The 12264-nt window shown below is 53.8% G+C and overlaps 1 protein-coding gene across 1 annotated transcript in view; it reads right to left on the bottom strand.

Moving 5' to 3' along the window:
- The window catches only part of GPLD1 (glycosylphosphatidylinositol specific phospholipase D1), a 55748-nt gene that overhangs the window by 7278 nt on the left and 36206 nt on the right, over positions 1-12264 (bottom strand). The window contains exons 12-20 of the mRNA XM_040644928.1: positions 10658-10778; positions 8630-8769; positions 7008-7194; positions 4487-4597; positions 3145-3219; positions 2905-3061; positions 2247-2388; positions 1455-1560; positions 1276-1369 (exon numbers count right to left, since the gene is read on the bottom strand). Coding sequence (XP_040500862.1) covers positions 1276-1369; positions 1455-1560; positions 2247-2388; positions 2905-3061; positions 3145-3219; positions 4487-4597; positions 7008-7194; positions 8630-8769; positions 10658-10778 — 1133 coding nt within the window. The remainder of the gene's footprint in view (positions 1-1275; positions 1370-1454; positions 1561-2246; positions 2389-2904; positions 3062-3144; positions 3220-4486; positions 4598-7007; positions 7195-8629; positions 8770-10657; positions 10779-12264) is intronic.

The following is a 12264-nucleotide window of genomic DNA, read 5'->3' as shown; positions in this document are numbered from 1 at the left end:
AATCATGCAGTGAAAAATCTAGCCATTCTGGGGCACCTGGCTGGCTCAGTCCGCAGAGCATGCACCTCGATCTCTGGGTCATGAGTTCAAGCTGGGCATGGAGCCTAGTTAAAATGAAATGAAGAGAAAGAAAGAAAAGGGAAAAGAAAAATTCTAGCCATTGCTAGAGTGCATTCTTGCCCAATGCACTCTGCTTATTATTCTAATGTTGTGTGAAACAAAAATCTGCCTGAAAAATAATTTGACAATATGTAAGAGCCTTACTAGTGGACCCCCTAGTCCAGGAATCCATTTTAAAGACTATTCAGGAGACAGAGTTTTCTGTACATGGATGTTCAAGAGATAAGACCTTATTCACAACAGTGAAAAATAGGGCACAGCCTAAATTTCCAGCAATAGGATGATGTTGGTAAATGTGCCCATGGAAACAAATGTGAGAGGTTTCGAAAACCACATTGTAGAAGAATCTTAGTAACATGACATGCTCAGGATATAAAATTAAAAAATTAGGTGTGAAAATTTATACACACGTATATGTGTGTGTGTGTGTGTGTGTGTGTGTGTGTGTATTAGTATGAGCTTAAGTTTCTAGATATCTGGATAAGGGGTGATTTCCATATACGTCTTTGTATTTTCACAAATTTCTACAATTAACATGATTCACTTTGATCATCTTCGAGGGAGTATGTTTTGTTAAGATTTTAATTATTTATTGAGAGAGAGTGAGCATGAGCAGGAGAGGGAGAAGCAGACTCCCCGCCGAGCAGGGAGCCCGACATGGGGCTCGATCCCGGGACCCTGAGATCATGACGTGAACTAAGGCAGATGCTTCACCGACTGAGCCGCCCAGGTGCCTGAAGGGAGTTTTTGTTGCCTTTTTAAAACTCTTTCCCATAAAGTAAATAAAATCATGTTTTATTTACATATGTCCTCAGAGCAGACCTAGTCCCAGTGAACCAATTTATAGAATTTTCTCAATTCCCCTCTCGCTCCAAGCTCAATAGGACAGCAGCTTTAAAAACACAGGTTACTTTCATGGGGGATTTTCAATGAATCTATGAGATAGATATTATAATCTGTATTTTGCAGATGATGATACTAATGTTCAGGCAGGTTAAGTAACCTCCCCCAGGTTATGCCACTTGCTATTAATGAGTAAAGGATATATTCACAATCAGGTCTGTCTGGCTCCAGATTTCACAACTTTCCCCCATAGGATGTGGTCAAGGAGCCACCTGACTAAAATGCAGCCAAGTTTCATGGCACGTGACATACCGTGAGTCGGGGCTCCAACCAGCAACACTTGTCTCCGGGTCCCGTTCACCAGCACGTGGCCACTGGATAGGGAGGCCCCCAGTTTCCCCATCGTCTGTGAAATGCAATAAATCAATACCGGGCAGCTCGGAAAGCGCGCCACGGTGTCCACTGTCCTGGGGAGGGAGCGGCAGCCATACCTTGTCTCCAGAAATGGTGAACCAGCTTTGGCAGTTGGGGGGGAAATAGCCATACACCCGTCCGAGGCTCTGTTTCTCCTCCTGAGTGTGGAACAGGTGGCCCAGACTGGAATGAAGGACACACAGGCGGAGGAGGAAGAGCCGGCCAAGTATTCCGGTCCCAGCAAAGACAAGCCCACTCTCCCCGTCCCTGTGATCCCCGGCAGGGGAGCGGAGGTGGCAGTATGAAGACTCTCCAGAGGCGAGGCTCACCACTCTGCCTCCCCACGGAGCACAGGCAGAGGGAGGTCCACGGCCACGGGCTGAACTGTGTTCCTGCAAAGTCCACACGTTGGAGTCCTAACCCCTGCACCTCAGAATGTGTGTGTTTCGAGATAGGATCTTCAAAGAGGCAATCATGTTACGCTGAGGTCATCAGGGTGGGGCCCTAATCCAATAGGACTAGTGTCCTCGTAAGAACAGAAAGACACCAGGGACAGGTGCAGACCCAGAAGAGGAGGAAGGCGGCCGTCGGTAAGGCGAGGAGAGAGGCCTCCAAGATCAACGCCACCAACACCTCGACCTCGGATTCCCAGGCTCCAGAACTGGGAGAAATTCCTTCCTGTGGCTTCAGCTACCCAGTCTGTGGGACTGTCACGGGAGCCCTGGCGGACTCCTTCCTAGCTCACGTTTCAGCTTCGAAGGAGGAGAGTTTGCCACCTTTTCCTGGCGGGGTAAGAACTCGGCCCCTCTGAGCCCCCGCTTGGCAGGCCCCCGGCTCACGGGTCCCGGGGCCCCCACAGCAGCACTCACCTACCGGCGTGCTTCCAGGTCGGGCTCCCCACCAGGAGCACGGTTCTGTTGTCCATGCGCAGCCCGTGGAGGGCGTAGCCGAGCCAGGAGAAGTCCGCCTCGCCCCACACCGTCCAGTTGGCCGCCTCCACGCCCAGCTCTTCTACACGAGACAACCAGTGCCTTTTACCTGACGAGGGAGGCCGCCGGGGTGGGAGGGGCGGGCGGAGTCTCTGCCGGAGCTCTTATGTACCCCAAGCTGCTCCCAGGGGCCCCAGTGTCAGAAACGGATCCCACGCTTCACGGAAGTACATTTCTGGAGCCCACTTCTGTGGAGTGGGGACGCGCTATAAAGACAGCCCCCAGTGGGTAGTTCGGGGCATCACCGGGATGCCTTCGCGGTTCCTAGGCTTCCATGGAAAGCCTCTGCCAACATCCTACCGGCCCCCTGGGATCTGGACCTGGAAGTCGGGCCCCTTTGTGTGTGTCCAGTGACTCCACCCGTATCACTTGGATGACACGGGTAGATACTCTCATCTGCACGAGGAAGAGGTGTTAGAAAACGTAGATGAGATGAGAGTGGAAGGTGGGAGAAGGGCAGAAGCCCACAGGCACAAGGACAGACTAGAGCAGGGAAGTCTCTGCCCCTCCCTCCCCGCCCCACCCCTGCAAGCACTACCTTGTTGGCTCCAGCTGGGGTCAGAATAAAATGCAGCCACCATGCCCTTCTGTTTCCCTCCACCTGGCGCGAAAGGGGAGCCCATCACCAGATCGGGCTCGCCGTCTTCGTTCACGTCTGCGGCCACGAGCGTCCAGCCCAAGTTACAGTAGGTGTCCTGTAGGGGGACCAGGAGAGCACGTCTAGCTCAGAGGCGGACTGCAGGAGGTGGCGAGGTCCTGGCCCAGGGGGCCCCCTTACCTGGCAGGAGATGGTGACGTTGGGGCCAGAAGACATTCCTCCTTGTCTGGAGCCGAAGTAGACGTACACGGCACCCTGGGCGAAGGCAAGCCATGGGGCAGTCAGAGGCGGGGCTGGTGACCCAGGAACCTCATGTCACTGCAGGAGACTTGGGGGCAAGGACCTAAATCGCCCGAGTCCCCACAGTCAGGAGCTCAGCGACAGACAAACCAGTCCTGTGTGTTTGCCGCTGGGCTGAAGTGGTTTTTACATGTGTCATTGGGCGACAGCGTGTTGGGGCCCCCAACGCTGAAACGGTCACTCCTATCCTTGCCTACCACCCACACTTGCTCAGTGTGCCACCTGGACAACCCACTCACCTCCCCGCGTGAGGCCTTCCCTGACCTGGCCGTGATTTCTTGGAATATGACATGCCGTGCGGCCAGTGTCCACAGCCCCGAGACACACGGTGCCATCATTCTCTGTCCTGAACCATCTCCTGTCTTACAACTTGCTGGTCTCCACTCGCTCGAGAACATTTATGTTCCACCACGAGCCAAGTGCGGGAAGACCATGATAAATAAGACCACACTCTGTCCTCCCAAAAGGTTGGCCAACGGGCAGTGACACGTGGTGTGGAAAGTGCTAGAACGGGGGCAGAGGCTGCGGTGTGGGGACAGGGACGTGTGGCCTACACCAGGGGCTGGACGGCAGGTCCAGAGCAGGTGCCCTGTCGCTCCTAAAGGACAAAGGGGAGAAAGGACCTTCCGGCTGGAGGGAGCCGTCTGAGCCACGTCCTCGAGCGAGAGGGCCTGTGGGTCCAGAGACGACAAGTGGCTCACAGTCTAGAAGCAGAGAGTGAGGAGGCGGGGACAAAGAGCTCGCGGTGAGGTCCTGGCCAGTAGAGAGTGATGAAAGGCCTTTGACCTTTGGGGGGTTACACACAGAAAGCCCATGCCACAGGACCCAGGATCTCGGCCAGCAAACAGGGACCAGGCGGGTTCTGCACACGAGCGGGAAGATCCAGGAAGTCACCGCTCTGCTGTGATGATAGGGGGGCGCTGGGGTGGCTGGAACCCCATCCCCCTCACTACCATTCAGCATCTTGGTGGGGGTGGGGACGGAGGGAGTAAAATTTCTGGTGGAATCTGGAAACCCAGGAGGCCAAGCGAAGACCAAGGGAGGCAGGAACTGAGCGCCGCTAGGTAACCCAAGGGCACATCAAGGGCCCAAACTGGGGGACCCGAGATCATCTCCCACAAATGCTGGCCCGGCACATTTGGCTGGCTGCTCTCAACAGAGGCTCCGCCCGACCCGGCCTCCCCCTCCCCCTCCCCGACTCCCCCTGTGGCCTCAGCCTTACCGTGTAGGCGAGCTTCTCCGAGCCCACCGATGGCGCTCCCACAGCCAGGTCAGGCACGCCGTCCCTGTTGAAGTCCAACACGGCCAAGGCCGAGCCAAACCGACCTGAGGGCTGAAGGGGCACCAGTGACCTCCCCGGGCTGAGCCACAGCCTTCAGAAGAGCATGCAACTTCCTGGGAGTACAGGGACCCGGGTACTCGACCCGGAAGCCGAGGGCCAAGGGACAAATCTGCAGCGACCTGGAACACAGCGTGCCGGCCCGCTGGGTGCTCTGCCCCAGTGATGTTTCGGGCATGTCTGTCTGTCTGCTTGGGGAGGGGGTGGGGGGAGACATGGTGCCAGAAAGGTAAGGGTCCATTCTCACAGGTTCTAGGTTTTTCGAAAATGGTCCCAACATGAAGGACCAGACTCCCTTTGGAAAATATTCAAAATAAGAACCCCATACGCCAGCAACAATGGGTACCATGTGATGAGCTCAGAATGTTCCAGGGCTACGCTGTGCAACATGGTGGCCACTAGCTAAACGTGGCTGTTGCAGTTAAACCCACGTTACACTAAAAATTCAGCTTTGGTCGCACTGCATGCGTTTCAAGTGCTCAAAAGCCACTGTGCTCCGTGGTCCTCCTGTGGGACGGCCCAGCAATAGAATGCTCCTATCCGTGCGGAAGGTTCTGTGGGCGGCACCGCTGTCGACCCCCGGCTCGGCACCTCACGTGCACGGGGGCAGGTACGTTTAGTATCCCCACGTCCACGGTTTACAGATGGAAAACCAGCCCATTCGGGGACCCTTTTCTTGAGAGGGTTTTCTCCGCCTTTCATCTCCTGCTCTCTAGAACCAGACTGAAAAGCCACTCGCTCGTTTCCCTGTTCTTTCACAACGTGCAGAACAATGAAGTCTTGCACAAGGGAGGTTTGCGCCACACACGTCCCAGAACCCACAGCAATTATCTATTGGCCAATCGCGCTGCACCTGCGGACAGTGGCGTCTGTGAAGACGGCGCCTTCCGACGAGGCGGGACCTTGATCAACTAGAAGGGACTGCTCCGGGCCCCAAGCACGTCGGGGCAGCCAGTCAGTAAGGGCGCTGGCGGCTGGGGCCGGCCTCATTTCGTCACCACCAGCGGCACGTCCAGCCCTCCTACGGGTTAACCCGCTGTCCCCCCAACAAGCACGGAATCATCAAGCAGATCGCTCGTCCCACAGACGGACACGGAACGGCTACCTGCGGCCGAGGCCGGAGTGCAGCCCTCCTACCCCTAGCCCATGCCTTAGGCTGGCCATCGTCCAGATTATCAGAGGCCACCGGGAGAAGAGAGCACAGAGCTGCCTCCTTCCTGCCCCAAGTGTCTGAGAGAGTTTCTCACCCTCCACGGGCAGAAGCTGCCTTCTCATTCCCGGTCCGCAGGAGCCCAAGGGATTAGATTTTACCCAATAGTCCAACACAGGCATGGCTTAGTGAAGAAATAAGGAGCAACAGGAATGGGGAGACTTATTTCAGAATGTTCTCATGTGGTTGCAGAAGGTTCCAGAAAATGCTGTCCCTCTGGGACATCAGAACCTCACATGCTGGCCAACCAACTGAGGGTCACTGCTCAGATTCAGGGCTCCTTCTATCTGGTCGTTAAGCTTGTACGTTCACGTGTACAGGAACGTCCTGGCATGCCATCTTGTCCTGTCCTCACAGCATTAACTCCACAGCAGAAGCTTTCATGGTTTCCCCCGGACAAAAACCACAGTCTGACCCAAAGTCCAGCACTGCGTCCCCTGCTGCCGGGTACCCGGAGCGTGCAGTCCCACCAAAGCCCCGTCCTCGCCTGCCGCCAGTCGCAAGACTGCCTGCCCCTCCTTCCTGCTCTTGTAAGGACGGATGCCGGTTACGTCCCGGGGAGAACCTTCCAGGTTCCTGGGGCTCCCAAGCGGGACCGATGCTGACTCTGTGAGGAGCATTTCTCGTACAGTCCCTGCGGGGTTTTTCTGGGGATGCAGCACCGCTTCAAACCAAGGAATGAAATCTGAGCGAAGTCTGGCGTTTAGGGAGGGGTCACAGACCCGTGTCCGTTTCTTAATTTTTACACTTTGACACCACAATTACGTATGACGTTACCTTAGGGGAAACCGGGTATAGGGTGTTTGGGAACTCTGTGCTGTCTTTACAGCTGTTCTGTGAATCTAACATTCTTACGAAATAAAAATTCATATATAAAAAGAGGGAAGCTTAAAGTCGGGGGGGGGGGGGTTGTAACATCAAGAAATCACACCCTGACCGTGACCAGCGGCTCCGAGCAGCTCTGAGAGAACAGCAGGTGTGTTCGCCCAGGTACTGGGCCACCCGTTCCGTTAGTGACAGGATGAGATAAATGAACAGGATCTTGAAAACGACAAGTGTCCCACACACGGGGCACCAGCCGTTGGCTGCTCTTGTCATTCCCGTTCCTGGCTATTCGTGCCGGGGAACCTGCCACGTGAGACGCGCAGTGGCTTGTGGACACGAGAAGGGAAAACCAGGAGACGGGCGCCTCACCTGGAAGCCCTCCAGGGTCACATGGGCCTCCTTGTCGAGATCCAGGTCGAGGGGGGGCAGGCCCAGCTCGTTGCCGTACAGAAGGTACACGCGCCCCACCTGCGTGTGGCCGGGCCGGCTGTAGCCCGGGGCGCNCGCCACCAGGTCACCGTGCCCGTCCTGGTTGAGGTCAGCCGAGGTCATCGCCCTGTGGGGAAGGAGAGAGCGCCCCCGTCCAGTACCTACGGAGAGCCACGGGTGAGACGGTTGCCTGCTTCTTTCCTCTCTAGAACCCAACCCTTGAACGTCCTCTTGATGCTTTCACCCTGCGTGACTGCGGACAATATCCACTTGAGGTTGTATTGTTTGTGTGATTCGGTCTTGCTGTCCAAGAAACACGACAACAACCCTGGACACACGAAGGGCCCCGGGCATTTCTGAACCTTAGGACTCGAGCCGGTGAAAAGCACCTTCACAAAAGGTCACGTTCTCCATGCAAACGCCGAGCCGCTAAGCGCGATCCTGGGCTCCCGGAGAACAGAGAGGAAATCGGCACCCGGCCGACGGCACAGGCTGCCTTCTGAGGGACCAGGTAGCAAACCAACGTGTGTGAAGTGCCCCGTGTTATTTCTACCACAGCCGCACAGGGGCACCTCGTACTGTGAAGAAATTAAATGCTTGACGTATTTAGTGCAGGTTTCCAAATGAGGGTCTATGACCCACCGGTTAGAAAGCAAAGGTTCAAATGTCTTTGTTGGGGCCGCTAGAAAGACCAGAAATCAGGTATTTATTCTGGTTCTTATGGCCCCAGAAGGACTCAACGGCAGCACAGAGAGAAAAAAGAGAAAAGTCGTTTCTAAAGGGGCTGCCGCCCACGAGGAGACCAGACACACTCACCACGGCCACACTGCTGTTCCCCGGCTCCTGGGGCCAGATGCTGGGGACCTCTGCACCCCCCCACCCCCCCGTGGCAGCAAGCCCAGCAGGAGACCTTCTCTGGCTCTGTCAGGAAGGCGGCCAAGAAGAGCCATTATGCACAGGGGACCGGCCAAGAAACACAGCATTCACCTCTCATCGCCTGTGCTGGGGCTGAACGCATCCGTGGCCCCCAAAAAGGGCTGTCAGCAAATCGTTCCAAGGGAAACAATGTCATTTGGACCTAAGAAGCGTGTTTGAAAAAAGAGGTTTCTCCCAAACCTCCGTGTACTTGGGCTCGGATTAGGCTGATTATGAAACTCAGAGGAAGCCCCAACGTTCTACGTATACAATTATTGTGGAGTACTAGGATTTGTCGCATGAAGCGATGATACCCCGTGACCGTCACCGCCGCGTGGCTGCTTCTAGCATCAGGAGATTCCCAAACGTCCGTAACATTACACCTTCAGAACGTCGAAGCTTTGCGATTGTTCTAGAACCCTTCATCATTGTAATCATTCTGTAAAGGGAAAGTTCCCTGCATTTAAACCCATTCTGACCCATTTTAAGGAAATCGTTCCAACTTCACAGTAACTCGACCACTATATTAATGTTTTTGTGGAAGAGGAATCGATTGGAATTTAAGGAGCTGCCTCCACAAACACTTGTGGAATGACTGAGTGAACTTCATACGACAGCACTCGGGAGTAGGAGAAACTCATACCTACCAACCGAGTCTTGCGTAGGGAATTGACAGGAAGTAAGATGCCAAGGGGCTGGAGACGTGTTTCCTTGACGGCTGGGAGCTGCCTGTAAACATTGTCCATATGTTCCTTTCCAAAGCCTGGTACATAAAAATAAGGGAATCCTGGAAACACAAAACCATCATAGATAAAGACACATGGCGTAATCCACAAAACTACTATTTCCCATCAAAAGTATTAGACTTTCCAAAGGAAACCCGTTTTGACAAGTGCTAAAAACAAAGCGCCAATTCCCATCAATAAGTAGGATCCCCTGGGGTGAGCAATTAGGGAGGGAAATCACGACCCCCCAGTCTGCACGGAGGGAGGGCAGTTACGGCCCTGGCGCTCACGCCAGCATGGCAAGAGTTAGCTGGGCCTTCACCTGAACCACAGGAGACTGTACAAACCTGCAGAACGTAACAGAATCAATTTAATGGAGTAAAACAGCTTAAACATTCATTCAGTCTAGAACTACGATTCTACGTGTGTGTGTGTGCGTGTGTGTATTCTCCCCCACACGAATGGGACCACTACCAGAATGCCGAAAATACCCTCCAAACCACAGCCAGAGGGAGGTGTCTACTGTATTTGCTTAGGCACGAGAGGCCATCTGCCAAGCGCTGGAAGCGAGACAAGCAAGGGGACGCCAAGCCCCTCAGCGTGGGATCTGAAGTGTTCCGAACGTGGCTGTGCAGACTAAGCGGCCCCGAATAACCTGGCCCCGTGCTAGATCCATCCACGTCCAGGGCATAACTCTAAATCCACCCAAGGGCGACAGGAGACCACGCCAGGGCTCCGAGGCCTGGCCTGGACCAGAGCGCAGTGGGCTCAGAGCCGCAGGGCGGCCCACACAGCTCGGGCTCCAGCGTGGAGCCGGCAGAGGGCCCTGCGGGGCAGGGCTGTGCTCCTGGTTTCCCTGCGAGCGCCCCGGCAGGCTGCCCCCAGACGCTCATCCTCAGGCCCCCTGCGCCTTGCTCTGAAGCAGACCCTGCACTGAGCGTAGAGCCCCACGTGGGGCTCGATCCCACAACTGCGAGACCATGACCTGAGCCCAAACCAGAGCCAATGCTCAACTGACTGAGCCACTCAGGTGCCCCTACGTTATTAAGAATCTTAAGGCAGCAAGAGCAGAGCAGTAACCCAAGTGTGGGGCTCTTCTCAGGGCGACTACGCCCCCGCCCCGCCCCCCCGTGGGATAGCACAGCCGCAAAGCAGGCCTGCCCCGCCCAGGCCCAGCTCCCAGAGGCACCAGACAGTGTCGTATGAACCCCTCTCCAGATGTTTCGGAGCCCTTCACAATCCCGTGCCTGCTTCCCTTTCCAAACCCCTCCCAGTGCATTGTATCCCTGTCTTGTTTTCCAGGCAAACAAGTCCACTCGTATCTCCAAATATCCCCAAACTTTCCCAAGACAGACACACTCACTGATGAAATACTAGCTACTACTCGAGGCCTAACCCAAATGCTGTGAAGCCCTCTCTGATGGACAGAAAAGATACGAGACTTCTCTTACAGGCAAAGTATTCCCCACCCGTGTGTTATTTGCATTGTATTTATATATGATTATTTGTGTATTTATCACCCCAATTAAACACATTTTCTAAAGGTCAGAGTCCATTTCTCTTCCGTCTTATAACCCCCAGTCTAGTGTCTGACACTTAAAGGGTGATCTCACGGCGGATTTCATACGCAGCATCCCCCCGCGTGGGGCTCCGCGCAGTGAGCCTACTACGCTGCTGACACGGTTTGCCTAAGGACAACGCAGGACTGGCCTGGGGGCCTGGGGCCACCTCAGGCTCCACCGGACTCTCCAAAGGCCATGGAGGTCCAGACCCAGATCTCAGAGCATCTCTGGAAAAAACCAGATTCGGAGGCCAGGGATCTTTGTGGCCTGGCTCAGGTGCAGGCGACTCTCAGTGAATGAAGAGCCAGTGAGTCTACAGGACAAGATCATGGGGGCAGCATGTCCCTGCATCTCACCCCCCCGCCCCCCGGAAGCAGAAAATTCTTACCGAGGTCCAGGAATCCACGCTAAAGAACGCGCCTCTTTCGGTATAGTTTATATTTTTCCTAATATCTTTGGTTAGGGATGCAGTCAGATTCCTATGGAAATCATTTTTCTGCACTCCTGAGCTACTGAAAAGCGAGAACAAAGAAAATGGGTCAGACTGCATGAACAGGCCCCTCCGTGACAGAGCTGAAGAATATGTCAAGTTGACTGGTGGTTAGAGACCATAGCATTCGAATATCTGGAAGCTGAAGGAGAAACACCTTCATGGGACATTCCACGGACTTTTCCTGAACATGTTTCCAAGGTTTAAAAGCCTGTCCTTATCAAAAATACTTCCCAGAGCCTCAAAGTCCTATAGCATAAAAGGTGTGAATTTCTTCTAGATTACTAAAGAAAAAAAAAAATCTAAGGCGTTTCAGTATTTCACACAAGTGGTCAAGAAATAGTGTGTAGCTATTTGGGAAACTGGTGTGTGGGCAAATGGATTGATCTCCAAAGACACGCTAGAATGAATCCTACATGAAAAGTACATTTTCAAATTCGTGCATTCTAGCGAGACCACAAACCAGGTGCCTAGAGGAGCCAGACGGGCTTCCCAAGTGATTGAAGTGAAGGCCCCACCGCAGCAGTGAGCAAAGGGGCACGTGTGCAACAGCCAGTGTAGGGACCTGACAGCCTAGAGAGTGCAAGCCCCATGTAACGGCACTCAACTGAGGGGTCAGAGGGGACGGGGTGGGGGACGGGCTAGCCCGGCGATGGGCATTAAGGAGGGCACGCATTGCAAGGAGCACTGGGTGTTATATGCAGACAATGAATCCTGGAACACTGCATCAGAAACTAAGGATGGACTGTATGGTGACTAACATAACGTCATAAAATTTAAAAAAATTAATAACCACTAAAAATAATAAAGTTAACAAGCACAGAAATGGTAAAAAAAAAAAAAAAAAAAAAGGCACTCAAGTCAGTCACCAAAAAAAAAAAAAAGGAAAAGACTGACCTAATTTAAATAAATCCACCATGAGGGCTTAACTGAGCCTTCCTGCCTGTCTTCGGTTATTCTGAAGCTCTGTATTCTCTCTGACCTGAGGACCCTTCACTGCTGGGCCCTGTTTGAGTATCTAACCCTCGCTCACCCTGAAATATCTCGGTGGAAACACCGCTTCTTCCCCTGTGACAGGATTGGGATGCCCTTCGGGACATCCCTTTCCCTCCTAACACTTGAGAGTATCGGGAGTCTGTTCAGAGCCCATGCACCTGCCGGGACGTGCCCTGGTCGAGCAGGAACGCGCTCTGTCCTGCTCACAACGAGGCCTTGGTGCCTAAACCGGCTCCTGGCAGCGAGAGAGGAGGAAATGTCGCTTTACTGGTATTTATAATATGAAGACAGCTTTTAAGGGCACATAGTTGGCACACGACCCCAGCAGGAATACCACCTCTGACCCTCTTCCTCAGAAACTGCCTGAAAATCTTCTCCTCACCCTCTGTCATCAATAATGACTTTCTCAGGGTGAAATGTGGATAAAGGTTATGTGTAATAATAATGAGAGTAATAATACTATTAACTGCCATTGTTATCGTTCAGTGAGCACCTTACGATGTGCTGTT

Source organism: Ursus maritimus, unplaced genomic scaffold, assembly GCF_017311325.1.
Source record: "Ursus maritimus isolate PB19 unplaced genomic scaffold, ASM1731132v1 scaffold_30, whole genome shotgun sequence".
NCBI classification, from domain to species: domain Eukaryota; kingdom Metazoa; phylum Chordata; class Mammalia; order Carnivora; family Ursidae; genus Ursus; species Ursus maritimus.
This window is presented reverse-complemented; position numbering and strand designations above follow the sequence as displayed.